The sequence below is a fragment of the Pleurodeles waltl genome, chromosome 3_1, assembly GCF_031143425.1.
Source record: "Pleurodeles waltl isolate 20211129_DDA chromosome 3_1, aPleWal1.hap1.20221129, whole genome shotgun sequence".
In the NCBI taxonomy this organism is placed as follows: domain Eukaryota; kingdom Metazoa; phylum Chordata; class Amphibia; order Caudata; family Salamandridae; genus Pleurodeles; species Pleurodeles waltl.
The window spans coordinates 1,598,023,269-1,598,046,847 of record NC_090440.1 but is presented as its reverse complement, the minus strand read 5'-3'; the positions used below and the strand labels follow the sequence as shown (position 1 = coordinate 1,598,046,847).

At 45.1% G+C, this 23,579-nt stretch overlaps 1 protein-coding gene across 4 annotated transcripts in view; it reads left to right on the top strand.

Annotated features, from left to right (window-relative positions):
• MBD5 (methyl-CpG binding domain protein 5) overlaps nucleotides 1-23,579 on the top strand; it is a 368,139-nt gene that overhangs the window by 319,334 nt on the left and 25,226 nt on the right. For all 4 annotated transcript variants that reach the window (XM_069225228.1, XM_069225227.1, XM_069225226.1 and 1 more), the window contains one exon: nucleotides 16,870-16,945. In XM_069225228.1, coding sequence (XP_069081329.1) covers nucleotides 16,870-16,945 — 76 coding nt within the window. The remainder of the gene's footprint in view (nucleotides 1-16,869; nucleotides 16,946-23,579) is intronic.

The window sequence follows — 23,579 nt, the reverse complement described above, 5'->3', positions numbered from 1 at the left end:
CCCTGCACACACTTACTAAACATTACTGCCTGGACAGTCAGGTCCGTAGGGAGGGAACTTTGGTTGTTCAGTCCTGCAGGGCTTACTAGTATGATCTTGGTTCGCAGCCCACCTCAGAGGATGGCATTGCCTGCATGTCTATTATAAGGTAACCAATCTGCAACTAGAAGTCTCTATCAGATGTACAAGTTACTTATCTTCAGTAACGATATATCTGGTAGAGACCTATTCTAGTTGCAGATTCCTTACCGCCCCACCCATCCTCCCCGCTTGCACACTGATTTATAGGGACAGGGCTTCCCCATTCAAAGTTACACCAATTTCATTGTTCTTCATTGCTCTGCGCTTTGGCATGGGAGTTCATGAAAAGAAACTGACATCACTGTGCTGAGGTGGAGTCTATGTACTACTTCCGATGTCATCACGGCGACTGCGACACCCTCGGAGCCAACCGATGCCATCTAATGGCAAGGGTAGTGCTTGAAGAAAAATCTCCGGATCCAGTCTGACGCCTGGGGAAAAATTCTAAGGTAATGAATCTGCAACTAGAATATGTCTCTACCAGATATATCATTACTGAAGGTAAGTAACTTGTACAACAGCACTAAATGATTCAGGAAGACACAACAACGTTTAGTTGGTTTCTCCAAACTTCACATACGAAGGTCCATTTCTAAATCAGACATAGCAAGGTTGATTGTTAAATTCATCCAAAAATGCTGTGCTAAAGTAAAAGAACTTAACCCATTCCTCCAAGAGCCAGTTCCACTCGCAATAGCTTTAATGGCCCTCCTAGGAGACATCCCTATAACTGGTATATGCAAATATCTACATGGTCTACACCACATACCTTTACAAAACATTACTGTGTAGATGTGCTAGCCCATCAACAAACCAAGGTGGGCCAAACAGTACTACGTACAATATGTCAAACACCTGTTACTTTCGCAGGGTAGATACCATTTATGGAGAGGGAAAATGTTACTTACCCAATAAGAGTCTGTTTGTGGCATGTAGTGCATTAGATTCACATGCGCCCAGCCTCCTTTCCGGACGCCAGTACTTGTACATTTACTTTCACTATCATTTCACAAACTCCTTTGGCATAGACATCTGTTGAAGGTACGTTTGCTTCACATTTCATCTCACCCGCCATGTGGGAGAAAAGTCCAACAATAGAGTTGATAATCATGTGCAAAACCAGCAAAAGGAGGAGTCACAGTACCTTGACTCCAAAGACTTTAAAAAAAACAGCCTGCACACATCCGAGCTCAACACTAGAAGGCAGGATTATGCACAGCATGTGAATCTATAGCACTACATGCCACGAACAGATGTTTACTTGGTACATAACATTTTCCTTATTGCTCTGCCCACTACATAAAAAATCTGTTCAACCATTGGTTGGATTATTCCAAATAAATCAAGAATTGTGGCTTAAACTCTGCAGGCATCGTGACTAGATCAGTGCGCAATATGCATACAGGTTACAAGTAGAATCGAGTAAAGCACCTGAACGATCAGTAAAGAAATAGGTCATTTGTACATAGTAAGTTTCTGACACTGACGCAATTCAAAGCCAAGTGTCACTACCCCACTAGATGTCTTTACTCTGGACATACAACTTAAAATTTCCAGAATAGCCAAAGGAATTCACACCACTCACCCAAATAATATGTTCCACAGAAGCAATAGAGTGAATCTCTTCTGGGTAAATGCTAATCCCAGACCAGAGATCCGAAGGTTCGGTGTGTTTCAGTCAAACCTAGGCGTCAGACTTGGGGGACTGAAATTACTGACATGATGTGGGCGTACTGCTGCATGCAAGCAAAGCTGATGACCATTAATCATAGACACAAACACATACACTTGGAATTCTTACGCCTTGTGTACTTTACACCAGTTAAACATCACATTGACCCCTGATGATCACATCACTGCCATGTGGAATTGGCAGACGTGTTCGATATTACTTGATAATGAACGTCAGTCGTCTAGTATTGGAAAGATATATTTGACTGCATAACACAAATGATTCGGGCACTAGAATTCAACCAACTGATGACCTTAATCATCTATCTTAAACTGATCTCAAACAACAGCAGACAATTTGTAGCCATGGCATTATTGCTGACCAAGCTCAGAGTCTCTATTCACTAGGGCTAGTTTCCAGGAAGGAGAACTAGCGTGAACGCTTTAGCAGTATACAGTGAACAACCAGAGATACACGCCACTTTACAACCTCGACATCAAGACCTAAAGACATATGAGATCCGTTCCGGTGGTATCTTGCTCACCAACAGACTCTGAGAGGACGATGAGATACAGAACCCGTCACACAATCAATAACTTTACTTGTTTTACCATACGTAACAGATTGTGAACAAAACTACATGTGAGACCGGAGATGATACCTTGTTTGTTACAAATGCTGGAATCATATTGGTAAGCTCCCCTGTAGGGCCCAATGGAAAAGGTAAATACGCTATCCTGCTAACTCCTCACATATAAAGCAAGATTTGAGCCCTTTGGGGATGTTGTGCACCTATGCTAATGAAGGATTTGCATATTACCCTGCGTACCTCATGAATAAGAACAGTCAATACTGTCAATGTTTTTTTTGTATTAAGTATGCGTTATAAACAAACAATGCTAAAACAGAAAATGAATTGTCGATTAGAGTGACAATTACGTCAGCCACGAACAACAATGTTTAATGAATTAGTGCCTCTTTGACCAAACCGTGTAAAGACAAACCTTAACATGTATGGGTGGGTGTGTAACACAATAATAAAGAAAGCAAGCAGCAGGGAAATTGCACGCTGTGCAGGGATTGTGTATCAAGAACAAAAGTAGCGTGACTAAATCCCAACAAGTCCAATTGCCACAACTTCAATGGCGTTTCGACTCGTTATTAGTGTAGGGTAATAATCAGGACTGAAAAAATTCCAGCCAAAGTAATAGTAAGAGCTAGAAGTCAAAACGAACTTGCAGGCATAGAGGTAGTCAAATAAAATAAGTTGTCCCACTGGTACCATACAATAAGCAAAAAAGGAAGCACAACGAATTAGTTGACATCAAATTTCAGAGACTGTTCAGTACAGTGTAACCATGTATAATGTAGTGTAGTGAGCATCAAATAGGAAACCAAAAGTAGGTGTGTGACCTAATCAGTGAGTCTGTTCCTAGGCCCATGTGTAGAGTTTTTAAATGAAGTTATAAAGTACTAGATTATCTATCAGTCTACTTGGATTTAATCAAGAGTAGGTGATAGTCCTTGCTTGCATAGTACTATTAGAGGTTAACTGTCTGTTTCAACTAGAATATTACCCTTCCTAATTAACGTAATGTGATAAAAACGAATCCAATCAATCTAAAACAACTGAAAGGCATTACATTTATTGAGGCAGAATATGAATGCCATTGCCTCACCCCAATCGTGGATTATGCCAAATCAGCTAAAAAAAACATAAGCCGTTTGTTATAGTTCGAGAAAAGGCAGAGAAAAAGCACTGTTGCTTTGGATATGAAATCACCAAAAAAAAGGTGCAGACTAAGGTGTTACCAAAAGTAAAAAACAGTCATCCTTGCATATATTTTCTAAATAGTTTTGCTTCACAGCTCAAACATGTTTGATGGATACTTTGCCATTGCCGATGCTTTGATGCATAGCTGTCATCGTTAAACAGCACTGATGAATCCCATCGCCACCAGGGCATTGCTTTTTAACTGATTCGTCAAGTGACAAGTCTGTAGAAAGATGTATTCATAAGAATAATGCTACTTTGCTTCGTTAATGACATTTCTTTTGGACACAAAATCTTTGCAGAGATTCCTCCTCGGTGATGTAGTGCTGCCATCAATAAGGTGCCAAGGCATGCAAACATACTGTATGATATATCTGTCATTCTTGATGCTGTATTGGTTCTTGTCCGCATACCTCAATGAGGGTTACAAGAACATAACAGGAATTGATGTTAGTCAAAAAGTTGGCACCTTATGTACCAAAGCACTCGGAGGATAGTCTATAAGGTGAGGAAGCTCTGCAAAGATTACATGTAACAGAAGTGTCGTTAACTTAAGCAACTTTTTCTTCTGCCTTCCTTTCTTTTTTTCTAATGATTAACCTGTTACAGCAGTGCTTCAGAAGTGTTCGAAGACCACGACCCACTTTTTAGCTTTCCAAATGTTTTACAACCCACCTAGCTCTAATGGACATGAGGTGGGGTATGTAACTAAAGCATTTTGTGGTGGCGCACTGTCGTTTATAGATAGCACATTTTACAGGGAAATGACACTGAATGTGTGCAGGCATACCGAATTACTGCAAAAACTATATTGCATACAAATGATAATGTGTGGATATCGAGTTTCCGTGAAAATGTATGAAGAAAAACTGTCTTGATTTGTTTTCATCATACTAAACTCTTTGTTTCCATCACACTACATTTTTTTTTTTAAAGTGCTTCATTTTTGCTTTGGGAACTGCTGAACGTGGCATTTACATTTTACATTACAAATAATTACATCTTTCTTTTAACACACTGACCCCAGCAAGATTGTCACATGATTCACTTTACTTTTCTTTCTCTGACTACAAAGTGCAAGGAGTTTGTAAACACGAATGTCCGTGTTAAAAATAATAAGCAGCAATTTGTCAGAAGACATTGTCATTGATGCTCAGCAAATGTGACAAGATGATAAATACAGAATTTAAAGGCTTTTTTATTTATTGTTTGGACTTTCAAACCCACCAAAATTTGGCTCACACCCACCAGTGGATCACGACCCACAGTTAAATACTGCTTTATAGCTTTTGTGCCTGTTGTCTAAGTTTCTTTTCCGTTTCAGCAATTGAAAATAAAGCATTTATGGTGGAATGTGTCTTTAATTTGGCTAACACCAAGACACTTGAATAAGCAGGAATTACTAACAAAAAAAGGGGTGGGGCGGGGGAACAGATCTTCAGAGCACACTAAATCGTAAGGAAAGAAAGGAAACTTGTGAAGCAAAAACACGTAAGTATAGGAAAATACCAAAGGTGAACAAACTAACAACTGTGGAGAGCCCTGCACCCAATTTATTAGCAAAGCAGCTTCTGTTCAGCTGACAGCTTAAGTTAACCTGGAAGCACCCACCCGGCCCTTCCTAATTTTCCATTGGCCTTACATGTAACTCAGATGTCTGTCCTCCTGCTCTGCTTCTCCAGTGAATGGAGGAGCAAAGCTCCATTCCTCAGGTCTAACCAACACCTTCTCCATTCAACCAGTGCTTCTCTTTTCTGATCATCTAACTGACACCTTCTCCATTGACCCTATGCTGCTTTTGTGTTTTTATCCTCTGCTTACTCTGTTGTGGGCCATCTTCCTCACAACCTTAGGTTATCACAACCTTAGGTATAAGGTTCCTGATAGATGCCTTGGCGAATTAAATGTTCCTTGTTGACAGAAGGTGATTTCTTCAGTATTCCAACTTGCAGACCATAGCTATCTGTTTGTGACTTGTGTAGCTGTAGATACACATACTATGCATACTCCTGACATCTTGCTTTCGGCTTGGAAGAGTACAACTTGTTTTTGTTTCAAGAAACTCTTTCGAGTCAGGAGGTGTAGTGACTCCTCCCTTTGGCACTACTGTGCATGGACGTGGGCTCCATCTTCAGGTTGTGTTTTTTACTGCCATTGGGTCCGAACGTGCTTGGTTGAAGTTCTGAATCGATGCTAAGTGCCAACGTGTGTCAGGGGCCTCTTGAGTTTTCTGTGCTTTCAATAGCTGATGAACAATCGCTGCACCTGTTTCTTCCATCAACTATAGCTTCTGCATCGTGGGGCATCTCCTTGGCCAGGTTCGCAGCCGGGCCTTCTTCAGCCTCGCTCGCCTTCAAGAATTGTTGCAGCGTGACGGAAAAAGCAACCTTCCGATACTGTCCACAGTGCCACTCCAACTGCACGTGGGCAGACCAACGCACAGTCTATAACCTGTGCCTTTTCCCGGACCACAACAAGGATTCCTGCTCTGCCTGCCTCACCTTTAGTTCAAAGATGACCATTCTCAACCATCTGGATTGGCACCTTCTAGGACGCATGACAGAGCAACAAAGGAATGAGGACATCTCTGATCTTTCGGGAAGATGTAGAGGAGGAATTTGATGCCAGGCACCCAGCAGCATTCATCCAGGAGTCAGAGTCGCAGTTGGAGTCAGAAGAAGCAGATCCCCAGCTGGCTTTGACACAAAGATATGCCACCAATTCAGTGAGTACTGTCTCAGGCCATGGCACACACTGTCCCTCCAGGGCTTCAAGCCCTCCAAACTTGTCAACCGTGCTGCCACTGCTCTCCAGCCATGACCAGCACCAACTGAAAGCTTCAGAGCCAACATCGTGCCTAAGTCCAACACAAAACCCTCATCAACGTTGACACTGTCTTGGACACCAGCCGACGTATCTGACAGAGACTTCTAGTCACAGATTCCTTACCTTAGAATTGCCCCCAGGTGTCAGTCTGGATTCCGAGATTTTTCTCGAGCCGTACTCCTGCGTGCTGTTAGGTGGCATCAGTCAGCTCCATGTCCGGTATCGGCGTTGTGTGCGTGGGAAATTACATTGCAGGGCCTATATAGGTGCCATCCCAGTGCACTGACATTTTTCTTTCCACGCTAGCCATGCGCAGATCTGAAGTAGAGCTATCCCTACTGTCACTTTTTGACTGGACTTTTTGACTTTTTGTCGAAGCTTTTTTGACACTTCTTTTGCATTGAGATGTTGTCATGGAAGACAGGGTTCAAGCTCTGCGACTCCTATCATCGGATGATGTCTGTGACGGATCCACACCTCGTGTGTTTGTGGTGTTTGGAGTATGACCACGACCCAAAGTCATGCTCGGCACTGCATTGCTCCTGGTCTCGGTTGAGAGGAAGGTCCCGAGAACGGTCACGGAGCCCCCATTCTTTATTGTCCTGCTCCAAGTCCTCGGGACGATCAGATAAGTCAAGGCATAAGAAGACGTTGAAGAAGAATTGTCCATTGGCTGATGCGACGCAGGAAAAGGAATGTCATCGCTGTAGGCCTCTGTCCTTGGAGCCTGCTTCTTGGGTCGGCGCTGCGCCTCCCCGAGTTTCCTGGAGCCAGAGCCACACCTGCTCAACACTGAGTTCTATAAGGCCATGCACCTCATATTTGGGCACACCCAACTCCACCAAAGTGCCTTTGGACCCAGTAGAGTCCGCAGGGGCCCCCTCAGGTTCCGCACCTGCGGCCTCGGCTCCTGGGGGCACCCCGGGATCGGATCCGAACCGGCGTCGGTTGTGTCATCCCGACCTTCTCCGGGGACAGTTCCAATGTCAACAATCCTAATGCCACCAGTGCACACGGTCGGTGTTGACCCCATCCTCATTCCTGATACTGACATGGAGCCGGAGTGACGTCAATTCAGACTTCAGCAAGGACCTTGCCCCCTTTGTCGGAGTCTGACCCTTAGACTTTTGGGTTGGGTTACGGTGCGGATTGGGAGGGGTTGCTGCACCCTTTAGAATACCCGCTTGAAGGCCCTATGGACTGCCCTACGGACCTTTGTGAAGCCAGTGGACTGGACACTTCCCCTGACACTGACATGCTTTCTCCCCCTACCGTGGCTACAGAGGAGGGAGTGTCCTACTCCTTGGTGGAGCGAAGAGAGGCCGAGATCCTGGGCTGCGAACTGCCTTGTTCGTTTCACTTCAGCCACCATGTGCGCTTGCTGTCTAGCCTCTCTGTGGCATGTGCCGTGGGATCCAGCATCCTCTGGGATCAGGGAGCCAGTGGTCTGCCCAGTTTACCACCCCTCCTGCTGCATCTCCCAAACCTTTCTAGTCTGACGCTTCCCCATTAGAGACAGTCTGAGGCAGGATTTGCCATCACCTTCCCAACTGGCAATCCATCATATCATATCAGACAGGTGGGTTTTGAAAATAGTCAGAAGGGGCTACTCCCTCCCATTCAAGACTACCCCTCCATCCATGCCACCATTCTATGATTTAATGATGGAGGATCACTTGGTACTTCTCGGCAAGGAAGTTATGGCTCTTTTGGCCAAGGGAGCCATAGAGAGGGTCCCTGTGCCAGAAGTAGGTTGTGGTTGTTATTACCGCTACTTTCTGGTGCCAAAAATGGATAAGGGCCTCTGCCATATCCTAGACCTCTGGTCCCTCAATCTCTTCCTAAAGAAGAAGTTCAAAATGCTCACTCTGGTTCAGGTCCTATATGCCCTGGACCCAGGAGACTTGATGGTAGCGTTGGACTTGCAGGACGCATATTTCCATAGTCCCGTCCTACCTGCCCACAGACGTTACTTGTTTTTCACAGTAGGCCACGAGCAATTTCAGTTTACCTTGCTCCCCTTCAGTCTTACTAGCACCTCTCAGTGTTAACCAGTGTGGTGGCGGTGGTCGCGGCTCATCTGAGCAGGCCAGGAGTTTGTCTTCCCCTACCTCAAGGACTGGCTGTTGAAGGCGGGCTCGCCCCAGACTGTCGTCTCCCATTTCCGGACCATGGCGAACCTTCTGCATTTGCTAGGGATCACTATGAATGTGCCAAAGTCACACCTGACTCCCTCTCAAACACTCCCTTTCATCTTAGTTTTTCTTGGCACAGTGCAGTTTCGGGCCTATCCTCCAAGCGGGGAGTCCAGGATATTCATGCTATGATACTGATGTTTCAGCCTCTATCCTGGATTTCGGTGAGAATGACTCTGAGACTGCTGGGCCTCATGGTCTCCTGCATCCTGCTGGTGACACATCCCAGATGGCTTATGGAGAATCTCTCTGACTTGGTCCAGATCTCAGAGGGAACTGCACGAGATCTGCAGTGGTGGCTTTTGAACTGCGATTGAGTCAGAGGCAGATCCCTCTCCCTTCTCCAACCAGATCTGATAGAAGCGACAGATGCGTCACCCCTGGGATGGAGCAGCCACATGGGAGAGGCAGATATCAGACGCATCTAGTCTACAGCGGAGTCCAGGCTCCACATCAGTCTTTTGGAGCTCAGAGCAATCAGACTAGCATTGAAAGCATTCCTTCCCTCTCTCAAAGGAAAGTAGTGTAGGTGTTAATGGACAACACCACTGCCATGTCGTACCGTACCATGCAGAGTTGGGTGGGGTCATGGACCCTTTCGCAGGAGGTCTTGCGCATTTGGACATGGCGGAACATCAGAGCATTTCCCTGGTGGTTCTACACCTGGCGGCTCTCTAAATGACACAGCGGACACTGCCTGGTGGTACACGAATGGCGTCTCCATTCGGAGGTGGAGAGAGCCTTGGTTAGATCTGTTTGCCTCCGCAGATAACGTGCACTGTCAGCTGTTTTGCACATGGTAGTTTCCAAGGCAGCACTTGCTCGGTGATGCTTTTCGTCTCAATTGGAACTCATGCCTCCTGTACGCCTTTCTGCCTATATCACTTCTGCCCAGAGTTTTCGAAAAGATCATGAACAACCAGGCCCAAGTGAGCCTGGTGGCTCCGGTCGGGCATGAAGATTCTGCTATCCCGAGCAGTTGAGCATGGCCATCGATCCTCTGATCAGTTCTGTTTCAGCAAAAGCGGACGGTTCTCCACTCAAACTTGTACAGCCTCCACTTTCTTGCGTGGAGATTGAACATCAGCAGTTGACAGCTTTTGACCTTCTGTCCGAAGTCTGTAACTTTATCTTGGCAGCCAGACGTCCCTTCACCAAAATGCTATACACCTTTCAATGGAACTCATTTGTGGCATGGTGCACAGACAAGTCAGTTGAGCCTCTTTTTTCCCCCCTCTATCTAAGGTACTATTGTTTATACTTTCTTTTTCCCAGAAGAGGCTGTGCTTTGGGCACCCTCAAAGGTTATTTGTCTTCTGTATCTGGCTTTCTGAGATTACTTGACCAACCTTTCTTGTTTATATCTCCTATCAGTAGGGTCTTACCCATATGTTCCCTCCTTCACCATTCATAATGCCCCAGTCGGATGTGAATCTGGTTCTTATTTTTCTAATGTGTGCCCCTTTTGAGCCACTTCATAACTGTCTGCTCAGGCTTCTCATTTTAAAAATAGTCTTCCTTGTGGCCATCACTTCTGCCCGCAAAGTGAGTGAGCTGCAGGCCTTATCATCGAAGACAAGGTGGTTTTACGCATTAGGGCTTCATTTTTACCAAAAGTGGTCATGCCCTTTCATGTAGGCCAGTCCATCACCTTGCTTACCTTTTTATGCACCCCCACATTCTTCTAAGGAAGAGGAGACTCCACCGTCCTGGGCCCAAAAAAAATGTTGGTGTTCTACCTTAATCGTACCAAAGAGTTCCGGGTGGATGCTCAACTCTTTTGGGGTTATGAGAGTGCAAAGAAAGGTCGGGCAGTGAAAAAGAGAACCATCTCTAGATGGGTTGTTCTCATGTTAGAAATTGGGTTTCTGGTTGGCTGGAGTAGGCACCCCAGCCAGGCATAACCCACCACTCTTGTCAGGGCAAGAGAGTTACCCACCTAAGATAACCCCTGCTCACACCTTTGGTATCTTGGCATGAGCAGTCAGGCTTATCCCAGAGGCAATTTGTAAAGCATTTGCACAACACACTCACACTAGTGACACAATAAATATACCTAAAAAGTCTTCCCAACAAGCTATATAAAAATAAACTGTATTGCATAAACATAAACTGCAGACCCAAACGAGATAGATCAATAATACCCTGCTAGCAAGCAGTTGTCAGATCATCTTTATAGTGCAAGCTTAAGAGATCTCTTCATGTGGCAGGTCTCATAAACAAAACATTACTGTGCAAAGTTTACACTTCCTGAAATGATAGCTGTGCTCTTTTCAGAAGAAGCACTACATAAACCAGTTTTGGGACAGAACAATGCAGTATGTAAGAAAGAAGGCAGGGGACTCTTTCCCACATCACCCTAAATCCCTGGAACACCTAACTCAGTGAGGGTCACCTCAGCAACTGAGAACGCGGTGCTCCTGTGCGTTTCTTATGGGTAATGCAGTACTCAAACCAAGGGGGCTCAGCAGGAATGGGACCTCAAGTGAAGATCCCCTTCCCATCCTGCTAGCCGTTCTGTGAGGGCCACTGGAATTATCCTCATAGGGACGGTGCTTCTGTTGAGGTTTCCATCCCATCCTGCGAGAAACCTCCCCTAAAACAACCAAGACACTTCACCTGTGGGCAGGAGGGAGAAAGACCCACACACCTTTGTCAGCAGGAAGGCTTCCCTGCATGCAGCGTTTAGAAAGGGGACGGCCTGTGAGTCTCCGCCGCAGCTGCCACCTGATCAAGGCAGCTTTCCTAAAGGCTGCTTCCTTCTCAAGAATGGCTGCTGCCAAGGTAGTGCAGCAGCTACCTGACCTCCGTGGGGCCCGGCCCGCCCACACCTCTCCTCAGACCTGAGAGGCGGGCTGCTGCAGGCTCAAAGATGGCTTCCCTCTCACTTCCTCCCCATGAGAGACGTCTTCGGAATGCGGCCCAGGCCATGTGGTGAATCACCTCACAAGTGGGGGCCTGTCTGTGCATCGGGGGCACCGGAGGGTGTGTGTACACCTGCAGTCCTTTTCTCCTTCTTTCCGGCCCCTCTTGGTCATGGGAACAAGACTGTCGGTTGGGGGGGGGGGGGGGAATTGGGGCACCCATGCTGACTCCAGGGGCCTCCACGCACTGGGGTAGGGAAACATGAAGCACTCTTCACATGCTGAACCAGGGAATCAGGAAGCGCCCTTCATGCACTGTAGTAGCACTGACACAAATATCTCTTCACCTGCTGCAGTTGTAAAACAGGAGGGGGGGGCAAGTGGGCACACCATCCAGCCCCTGGGGCAACTGTAGAACCCAGGGGAGGGGCAAGCACTCTGCCAGCACATCAGGGTCTTTGGAGTCTAGTGGTAGTCCTTATTGTAACCTAGCTGGTCACAGTCAGTCCAGCAGCAGGGCAGTCCCAGTGTATGTTCCTTGTCCCATAACAGTCCCCCTCCAGCAGCATCTGGTTCCTGGTCCATCAGTGTCCACAAACATGAGGAACTACCCCTATACTTATACTCATTTTGTCTTTGATCTCAGGGGGCACTTCAAAGGACTTTTAAAAGTGTGGCACACCCTTTCAAACCAGCCCTGTCTCCAGACTTCAGTAGGAGGTAATCGGTCCATTGTGTGAGGGAAAGACACAGCCTATTCACATGTAAGGTGTGACCGACCATCCCTCTCCCCAGCCTAGGAAGACTATCAGTATGGAGCTGCCTCATCTGTCACACCCAGCCCCTCCTGTGTGATGGCTGTCTGGAAAGTATGCACCAAGTGGAGCGGTCACTCTGCCCTAGACTGGAGGAGGGCTTTAACACAACTCCCCCCCTCCCCCCCATCCCCCCCACCCCTCAAACCCCCATTCCGTGTGCCTCTGTTGTGTGCGTGGGTGCGCATGGTATTACAGGGGAAGCACTCGACAGAGGCTTCCCCTGCTGCAGGAGCTGTGGAGCAGAACCTCGCCAAAGGGCCGCGGGGAGAACAGACAGAACTAGGATTATCATAGCTCTGCTTGCAGGCCCAGCTCCTCCAGTGTCACTTGATGGCTGTTGGAGTACTCTATTACGTACTGTAGGTGTGCAGGACTTTTTGAACCTGTGGTCGATGCGCAAATGACCACCTGACCCTTAATAGATGTACATGTGCACTATAATTAGGTTGTTACGAGGTTGGTTGGTGCTACAGCTATTATGGAGGGTATGTGGTACCTCTAAGCGATGACTTATGTAGTAATGTTCCTTCAATCTTGTTTTTCCCCTGACGTGTGCTAGATGGGAATGTTTCAATTTATGTGCTTTTATGATGACTTCTTGGCATTTCTTATAATATGTTTATTCGGACATGTGCATTTTTGGTGATAATGATGACCTGACTACTGCTTGTGTTGCAGAATAGTGGTAACCTATATATTTACCTGACTACTGCTTGCTGCCACAGAGTACCAGTAACTAGTGTGATGTTCTGACAACTGCTTGTGTAGCAGGGTAATAGTGATACATGCCGTGTTTGGTCTAATGTTGTTTTGTGCAATACAGTTAATTTTTATATAACTTGTTGTGACATTTCATTTGTGGTGTACTTATTGGGTCACTAGTGTTGTGTGTGTTGTGCAAATGCTTTAAACATTGCCTCCAGGATAAGCCTGACTGCTCATGCCAAGCTACCAAGGGGGAGAGCAGGGGTTATCTTGGTTGTGTAGCTCCCTTGCCCTTACAAGAGTTGCGGTTTCTGCCTGGCTGAGGTACATACTCAAACCAACCACAAACCCCATTTCAAACAATATCATTCAGTAGAAAGTAAAGGACTAGAACGTCCTGTGTGTTCCATCGCAACTGCCTCCGGCCCAACAGCCCTTCTCCAATCCCCATGGGGGGACCTCACTGGTTTCCTCCCTGCATGCAGGAGAACATCAGTCCTTTAGGGTGCTGCGGCCGTCTCCTATGTCCGCTCCACAAACCACCAAACAACACAAAGAGGAGCGCCCAGCCCACGCTTCCTCCTGGAAGACAACACTCGAGCCTCGCCACGGGGCACGCACTATGGTGAAGGGTTGGCCCTTTCTTTCTTCTAGCCTGAGTTGCGGTGGTGAATGGTCACAAAAGTGAATGTTTGTTTGTGCCCCGGAGGCACTACAGAGAGTGCGCATGTCTGAGCTGAATCCATGACTTCCTCGTGACCTCTCCTACATCGTGGGACGTCATGAACACGCTGTCACACTTTGCAGAAAATAAAGAGCTCCTCTCATCCTGCTGCCCCTAGAGCACTCTCCACGTTCACCAGAAGGGCAACAGAGGCAATCCGCCTGTGACTCACAAACCAGCGCCAAGGCCAAAAGAATGCGGGGGGGTCACACCACACTACCCCTGGTGATCACTGGGGAAGGTCCAAGGGAAAGTAGAGCAAGCAGTGGCTCAGCACATCAGGGTCATTGGGGCAAAGCAACAGTCCTCCTTGTGACCCACTAGGCCACAGGTCAGTGCCACAGGAGTTCAGGTCTGATGATGATTCATCATAGCAGCATAACAGATTCCTTTGGCATGTCCACGCAGTGTCTCTGACCTTCTTCCGTTCTTTTATTTTTACATGTGGAACAAGCCCTTATGCCCAGCATCCACAAAGGTGGACATGGGGTTCCAAACCAGCACCAACCTGTTCTAGGATTGTCCCCTTCTCCTCCAACACTGGCTCTAGACATCAGTAATGGAAAAACAAGTCCTTTCTGTGAGGCCAGGGCACAGCCTTTACAGATATATGTGTGCCCCCCCTCTACATCTCCCATCCAAGGAAGACCACTCAGTATACCTCCACTCTCCTGGTGTTCTGGCTGTCTGAAAAGTATGCAAAAAGCCCAGCTGTCACTCTACCCCAGACGTGGATTAGAGTCAAGCTTCAAAAGCACTAGTTATAAGCACAGAGAAATGCCTACTTTCTAAAAGTGACATTTCTACATGATAATAAAAAATCCACCTACACCAATAAGCAGTATTTCTCACTACCGTTCCAGACATACTAAACATGCCTACACTATTCCTCATAAATCAGAAGATACCACTTGGACATATGTCAGGGCATTTCCAGTGCAATCCTATGAGAGCAGCAGTGCTCACAGTAGTGAGAAACTAAATAGGCTGTTTATCACTACTAGGACATGTAGTACATAAAGACGTATGCCCTACCTTTTACATACACAGCACCCTGCCCATAGAGCTATCTAGGGCCCACCTTCGCTGGGACTTAGGTGTAGTAAAAAAAAAGAGTGTAGGCCTTGGCAAGTAGTTTGATTTTCCAAGTCAGTGTGGTAGTGAACTGTGCACACAGGCCCTGCAGTGGCAGGCCTAAGACATGTTTGTGAAAGGCTACTTCTGTGGATGGTGTAATATGTGCTGCAGGCCCACTAGCAGCATTTAGTTTACAGGCCCTGGGTGTATGGTATACCACTTTACAAGGGACTTGCGTGTAAATTAAGTAAGCCAATCGGGTGTAACCCAGTCTTACCAAGTTTAGAAGGGAGACCACATGCACTTTGAGCACTTTATCACTGGTGATCAGTGCTAGAGTCCTAAAGCCAAAAAAGAGTGTCAGAAAAATAGGAGTAGGAAGGCAAAATGTTTGGGAATGACCCTGCAAAAAGGGCCAGGTCCAACAGATATGTTCTACTATGTACCTTTTCTGGAAAATCAATAAAATCTGTCTGTCAAAAACAGCTAAAGTGGCAATTTAGGGGACTTCCCAGCTGCAGGAATTTGTAAAGTTGCTCCTTGGGCAACACCACACACTTTTACTAAATACTACTGTGTGGACTTTCTAGCAAAACAGCTAGCCTAAGCAGGGCAAGCTGTGATACGTACACTTTTCCAATGTTCTGCAACATCCCGTGGCTAACCACAAATTTACAGGGGAAACTGCTTTCTAATATATCCATAGGATGTGGATCTACAGCTACACATGCTAGAAACGGAATATGTTACCCTGTGCACATCTGTTCGTGGCACATAGTGCTGTAGATTCACGTATGCCACCCTCCTCCTTGGAAGTCCTTGCACGTAGCACACCATTTTATTCTTTTTTTTTAAATTACATGAACGTCTCTGTTTCGCGATCCTCTTTATCTTATAACTGCTGGATGGGAAAAACAATCTGAATATGGAGCTGATGTTCATGCACAATACTGCTGAAGGGAGGAGTCACTACACCTCGTGACTCGAAAGACTTTCTTTGCAGAAAAACAAGTTGTACACACCCAAGCCCAACACTAGATGGCAGGAGTATCTATAGCATGTGAATCTACAACACTATGGGGGTTATTCTAACTTTGGAGGAGGTGTTAATCCGTCCCAAAAGTGACAGAAAAGTGACGGATTTACCACCAGCCGTATTAAGAGTCCATTATATCCTATGGAACTCGTAATACGGCTGGGGGTATATCCGTCACTTTACCGTCACTTTTGGGACGGATTAACACTCCTCCAAAGTTAGAATAACCCCCTATATGCCTCAAACAAATGTATAACTGGCAAGTGACATGTTCCTTCCCAACCCTGATAGGACTTTAAATTAAAATTATGAATGACTTTTATTTGCAGTCCTTGAAGATAACAGAAGGGTGGTATGCATTTTTTAAGGAAAATAAAAACAAGTTATTCATTTTGGGAAGAGTAAGAATGGAGATCTGGAGGTTCATTCATGCATACAGCAAATGGGACTTGCGTACTTCTGTACTTACATTTTTATTTTATTTTGTGCTGAAAAAAAAGTATTTCTTCATTCAAGGCTTGGGATGGCAAATCAGCTTGGAGTCACCAAAATGAAACATTTAAGTTTGGCAAAGAAGTCCTTCAAAGTTATTTCTGTTATTTCTTCTTTTACAGTAACTCCTTGCTTGCTCTTCTATTCTAGACCTCTGGTGAGTTTGAATGGTATTTGGAGGGGACTTCAGTGGTCAAAAGTTTTTTTTAAATGTTGCGTACAGCGGAAATATAATTATGCTATCTGCCAACTCTGACTGTACTTTTCCAAGGTATCCCAGCTCATAGGTGGCTAGTTCAAAAAGTTATTCTTTTACATGAAACAAGAGTTGGTATCTTTAGTACTGCTTTTCAGTCAATAGGTTGATCTGCAAATAAGTCCAGGGAACTGGTCAAATAACATATTAATCTGAATTAGAGTTTAAAATACTTTATTATTGGGTGTGTATTTTTGAATGCTACAATATATTTGTTTTTTTTCTTAAACATGCAAAATCGGTCATCAAATACTGTCTTTTTTAATTTGGCAAACAAATTAACATTTATCATTTATGAAATGTGTGTGTGCCTGTGAAATTTCATTTATAATATGATTGTTCATCTTAGGTGTGGGAAGCTGAATAACCATTTAGAAGCTGCTATACATGAGGCCATGAGCGAGCTGGATAAAATATCTGGAAGCGTAAGTTTGCCTTTCTATAGTAATATTTAGCTTTCTTTACATTGCTCCATTTATGTGTCTGATAAACAATCCTAAAAACGTGTTTTGATATTTACGTTTCTTGAGCTCTGCTCTGCTATATTTGCTGCAAGAAAACAGTAGAGAGGTCCAGTGCACAGGATAAACAATTGTAAAAACACTATTGGAAAGAAAACCCATGGATGTAAAATAGGATTAACTAGGTAAAACAACTGTTGCTGTGTTGTCGACTTGTAAACATTTTTGCAGACAACTTCATTTTATGTTGTGTGTTGGCTTCTCAATGCTTGGTTACTTGGTGTGGATCCACATTTTAATGGCTTAGGTGGTTGCCATGTTACCAATGTTATTTTCCTCCAACGAATAATATAATTAACCATACATCAATTGCTTACTTTCTAAACCCAATAAGGCCATCATAAATATTATTAATAAATTAACTAACAAGTTAGCCTATTTTATTGGTCTTGAAATCTGATAAACTAACAAAGCTTAGAGTGTTTTGACATAAGTGGAAAAAACATATTTTCCAAGTGTCACTAAGAAGAGCCTAACTCATTTGGGACGGTATGATTAAAAAAAAGGGGCAAGACCATACAGTGCAAGGAAAGCTGTGTCGAGAGGGAAACTTAAGGATCCAATAGTCCTGTCACATATCAGTCTTGTTCTGAGACTATATTGTAACAGGTTGTGCCTAATTACAAAACTGCTGTCTCGATGTTGTATTGAAGTTTACCGGTATGAATTTCTTTCCTATTTAATTTCTGTACATTATTTTAGCCCACGCTTTTTGCCACTCCCACTTGTGGCCTCTCCCCCAGATGATACGGGCACATTATGAAGTGATACAAAGGGCATCATCATACCAGAAGGTAGACATGGATACCATCTCTGATGGTGTCTCAACGAAGAAGTAGTCTTCCTCAAAGTCAGAACGCTTCATGCATATTCTCCCAATGCTAAAAAGGATGCTTACGGCCCGTGTAGACACCTTCAGAGATAGCCTGTAAGGACCTGGGTGGTTACTCCTAGAGTGAAACAAAAAGCTTAAACCGTCTCCCTTAGACTCATAATGCATTAAGGGGCATGTTCCCTTCAAACTCTCTGTTAGTGCACACTGCCCATAAATGAGCTGCTGCAAAGCCACAGGGAATGCTCCTCCCACCAAGTAAATAGAGCAAGAGAATAGTTGCTGTAGGCAAGAGTTGGGAGCCACCTTAGTTTGGCGGGTTGCCAATTCTGTGGGCATATTCTTATGGTACAATATGGCCCAGTGGGAGGAGATGGAACTTTTATTACAACTCCCCCCTGAACAATTTAGGAAGAGGGGGAAGGAAACCATATTGGAGAGCAAAATCATCCCCAATGCACAATAAAATGTGCATTGGATGGCGATACGGTTGCGAGAGAGGTAAACACCTCAGTCATCTTAAGCCACCACTCATAGCACTGTATCATTGGTTTTAAGCCAGAGGTGCTGTAGCAAATATACCATTTGATGACAAACACTTCTTCAGCCTCCTGGTAGACTAAATGCTAACACTAGATCAAATTTAAAAAGGTACATAAATAGCCAAAAGTATGGGAGCTCTTCATACTCCATTCACAAGGGGCTCCATTTGTACGCAGCAGTATAAGGGTGCAGCACCAACCACACCCCTGAACAACATCCGTCATACTAACAACTGCAGCAGGTGTACCACGAGTAAGGAGGCAGGGGTTATACACTAAGAGCGAACCAGGATAATAACCGCCAAGGGCAGAGGAAGAGGCACTCTTATCAACTGAGTCTTACCTCAAAGAATTAAGATGCAACCCTCCTGATCACACGTCACCTGTCAAGGGGGTGGGGGAAAGGGAGGGAGAAAATTCTTTCTTCCCCTTTAAGAAGAAATCAGCTTGCACCAGTGGGTTAGCGTCCAACATGGGATTTGTCTGGAGCTCCTGTAAACCCCTCCATATCCAATCACTTCAAGTGCAGAACATCTCCTTCTCCAAGAAAAAATACATGCTCTTCTGCTCAGAAGCGGCATTGGGCCAATACTGTCACAAAACCAGGGCAAAGGGGTCTACTCCCTCTTTTTCCAAATCCCAAAAAAGGAAGTCTCCCTCAGACCAGTCCTCGTCTTGAGTCTTGTCAACAGATGTATCCTCTTAGAACATTTCCATAAGGCAACTCTACAGGAAGTCATCACTCTGCTGCAACAAAATTACTTCAGAACCTCCCTAGACTTGAAGGAGGACTATTTCCACTTACCCATCCATCCAGGTCATTTATGCTACCTTTACTTCATGGTAAGTGGACAACACTACCAATTTAAGTTGCTGCCCTTCGGGGTTACTAAAACCTCAAGATTGTTAACCAAGTGCTTAGCGGTAGTTCTTTCACACCTCGGGAGGCAAGGCATACATGTCTTCCTTACTTAGGCTATTGGTTAGCTGATAAAGAGTGCAGAGAGTAGTAATGCATAGCACACACTGAGATCACCATCTCCCTGCTCCAATGCTTGGGATTTACTGTAAATGCATAAAGTTCCATTTCATCCCCTACTAATTCAACCCTTTTTGTGCTCCATTCATAATGCTGTCATTTGCAAAGCTTACCTCAACTCCCAACGAGTGCTAGCTTTTCGGCAGCTACTGGCTCTTTTTGAGGCAAATTGTTGTCTTCCAAACAGAAAAGTCATGCCTCTTTTAGACATGATGCCTTTTTTGCATTGCTGTAGTTCACCACGCCAGACTCCACATGTGCCCATTACAGGAGTGCCCCTTAGCACAGTTGTCACAAGTAGAGGGTTATCTACAAGATGTAGTGTTCACTTTATAGAGTAGTGGAACAGCATTAACCTGTTCATGTGCAGGGCGTTCATCAACCCCATTCCAAAAGTGACAATCACCACAGACTCATCTCTTGTTGGGTGGGGCACATCTCCACAGCATGACAGTTGAGGGTCTCTGGTCATGCAACAACAGAGGTTTCACATCTTCTACCTGGAACGTCTTTCTGTTCCCCTGTCCTCAAAGCTGTCTTCCATAACATTAAGGGCAAAGTGATGCAAATAAAAACAGACAACATGACTGTTCGACTACCTGCAGAAACCTGGCAGAACTCACTTACCTCAGCACTCATGCTAAACATTTTGTATTGGATGAAACACCACCACTTTCACCTCCTTGCAGAATACCTACCGGGACTGGACAACTACGTTACCAGTCAACTCAGCAGAAAGCATCAACAAGTCCACGAATAAGAACTCCACCCATAGCACTATATGCAACAGGTTAGGTGCCTAGGGAGATGTTTCTTATATTCTGGAGATAGTCACAGGATTTGTGAATTTTAGAGTCAAATGACTCTATATTTTGAAGTGTTCGGGGTTTTTTATTCAGTGTGTTGATATTAGCTTGCTTGTGTTTGATTTAAAAGAGATTTTTGATTTGTTGAATGCCCTTTTCTTATGTTTTGCAAGGTAGTCCTTTCTGGCTCACCTGTGGTAGACTTTCCTGTGCATCTTGTGGTCATTTGTCTCTTGTTCAGTCTTTGCGTGTGCTATTGCCATTCTGAGTTACAGGTGACCTGTTTCAGTTCAGCAAGTTTTCATCTGAAGCAGTTGTTTTAACCCATTGTATGGTTTTCCAGGATTTGACAGGAGCAAGAATGTGGTGTTCGGTAGCTGTCATGTTGTAATAGAGATTGTTAAGAAGGGAGGAAGTGTGGATTGAGCCAGGTTGAAAAGTTTTAACTTTACTTCTTCTTGTAGGGATGCTTTCAGAGTATCTTCTAAGGCTCAGAAGTTTTGTTAAAATTGCAGGCTATTGGTGTGTATGTAAAGACCCTCTAGTTAGTGATGAAGTGATCAAAATGTGTTTGTGGGTATACCACTAGATTTGAAGTTGTACTTGAATATGAGAGCTAGCATGTGTTGTTTGTGTTTACCCTTAAACATCTATTAGAAGATAGGTTCTTAAACATTCTAGGTTTGAAACTAAGTCATTCTCACCAGACATTAAAATTACCCACAATTACTGTTTTAGTGGTCTTGGTTTGAAGGTGGATTGTCATTTTCTGGAATTCTTTCACAAAAAGTGGTGGTTACCAGGGGCCTGGGCTGGCAAGATAGATACTGCTCAATGAGAGAGCAGCAGGGGTTAATGGAAAAACAGGCAGCTGTATATTCGGATGAGGAATAGGTTGTGTCGGGATTGGCATTTCTGGTGAGGTCATGGGTGCAGAGGCTAAGAATACTCCTTCACTTATTCCTTCTCTTGTCATTGATTATTTTGTGGCCTGGGCGGAAAGGATAGTTGAGTTGTCACCAGTCCTTGTCTTTGTGAGGCAGACTGGAATTTGGAATCAGATACGAGGTTATGGGTATCAAGTATAGACCTCAAGGGTGAATGGAAATGAATGTGATCAATTTCTATGAATTGCCTTGGAGCATCAGACAGGGCATACTTAAGTGCCGTTCTAGTTGTGTGGGAGGACTTTCTCCTGAAGGTCCGAGGGGTGGGGAAAGTGGTCGGGGGTTTGTGTTTTGCTTGAAGTGATGTTATTGCTTGGATATGTGCTTGGGGAAGCCTGTGGTTTAAGGATTTGGGATTTCAGTGACAGTTAATTTTTTTATTTTATTTTTAGGTGCTGGAAAATGTCCTTGTAAGAAAGAAATGTTGTGCTTGGCCTGTTTCATGATGGTTCCCTTAGTTTTCCTTTAGCGGTGCATCCCCTTAAAGGGGTGGGGGGCAGGATCCAGCACTTGATTCCAGATTGGTGATCCATCACATTGCACAAATGGATCTTGTCACTTATTCAAAACAGTTATGCCCTCCCTTTTCTTTCCTCTCTGCCCAATATCCACTCCCACATCAGAACTGATTTCAGAAGAGCATGTGACCATCCTACTACCGGAACTACGCCTCTTGTACTTAAAATGCGCCATAGAGAGGGTACCAAACTCAGAAACTGGTGGAAGTTCCTACTTTTGCTATTTCTTGGTCCCAAAAAGGACTGGAGCCTTGGGCCTATCTTGGACCACCGTCCCTCTGCACCTGCTCACATTGGCCCATATCATATCTGCTCTGGACCTGTGCGACTGGATGGTGTCCTTTTGTTTTATTTTTAGATATCTGTCCTGGAGACCCACAAGTGTTACCTGTGCTTCAAGGTGGGTAAGCTATTTAATATTGTTGTGCTCCCCTTGGCAGTGATAGCTGCCCATTTTCGGAGGTCAGGAGTTGCTGTATTCCCTCACTTGGATGGTAGACTGCTGAAGGCAGGCTTGTTGCAGCCAGTCATGGACCCCCTTCAGACAATGAAGGGACCTCCAACATTGTTGGGTTTCACCATAAAAAATTTGCCAAAGTGCCACCAGATTCCCTATCAGATACTTCCATTCATTGGGGCAATCCTGTATACATTGAAGTTCTCAACTCCTCCAACCTTCCTTGAAGCAGTGATTCCAAGATATTGGGCTACGCTCCTGATGTTTCAGGCTCATTCCTGGATCCTGGTTTGATTGGATCTGAGCCTTCTTGGCCTCTTAATCTCATGTATCCTCCTTGCCAATTATGCCAGTTGGCACATGCATGCTCTACAATTAAACTTGAAGTCCAGTTTGCTCAACACCATTGAGAGCTTATGTAACAGCTTAAGGTCAGCAGTGCTGGCTGACCAGCGGTTCGTCCTATGGAAGGCTACTCTTCCTTTCTCCCACTCAGAGCTGACAGTGGTGACAGACCATCACTGCTGGGTTGGGGAGGTAACTTGGGGGAGGTGGAAATCACAGGACTCTAGTCTTCAGTGGAGCCAGCTCCACAAAGAAAGTCTGATGCAGGCTCTCAAAGCCAATTCCTCTTCCTTAGGTAACTACGACGGACAGGGCAGTAAGGTTTTGCTTCCTGCGCAAGGATTTCCTCTGTAGTTCCAGGGCTTTTCTCTTTTTGCCAAACACCTGGCAGAGCCCTTCAGCACAAGCACAGATGAATTGAGCTGATGTCATCTTGGAGATCAAAAGTGACGCTTACATCCCTACATCCCTAGTTGGGCAGGTAGTCTTCCACTATTGTGGGAGCCCTGACTAATCTTTTTTCCACCTTAAAGAATGTGCAGATTTTTCATATTGGGGTTTCCTCAAGAATACTAGTTTGGAGACGCGTGCTTGTAGGAATGTAATAAGGAACTCCTGTGTGCCTTCCTGTCACTTCCTCTCCTCTCCCAAGTTCTGAAGAAGATCAAGAGTGGCTGGACCCAGGCAGTCCTGGTGGCACTGGATTGGGCCAGGAGAGAGTGGTACCCAGAAAGTCTGAGCTTGAGCCACCTGTTAAGCAAATGAGGCTCCCACTTTGGGAGGGTCCATTGTCTCAGCAAAAGTACTGTGTCCTCCACCTGAATCTACAACATACACCTCTGTGTGTAGATGGAGTGGGCCAATTGCCGACTGATGTCATTCTTGGTGCTAGGTGCCCTTCCACAAAATTCATTGATGCTGGGCACTTGAACAAATTTGTGAACTAGTGCTATGCCTGAAATACAGACGCCCTTACAGGCAAGGCTGTTGGATGCCCTTTTATTTGTCTTTAGCCCAGCAAAGCTTTGCAGTGGGCACTGTAAAAGATTATT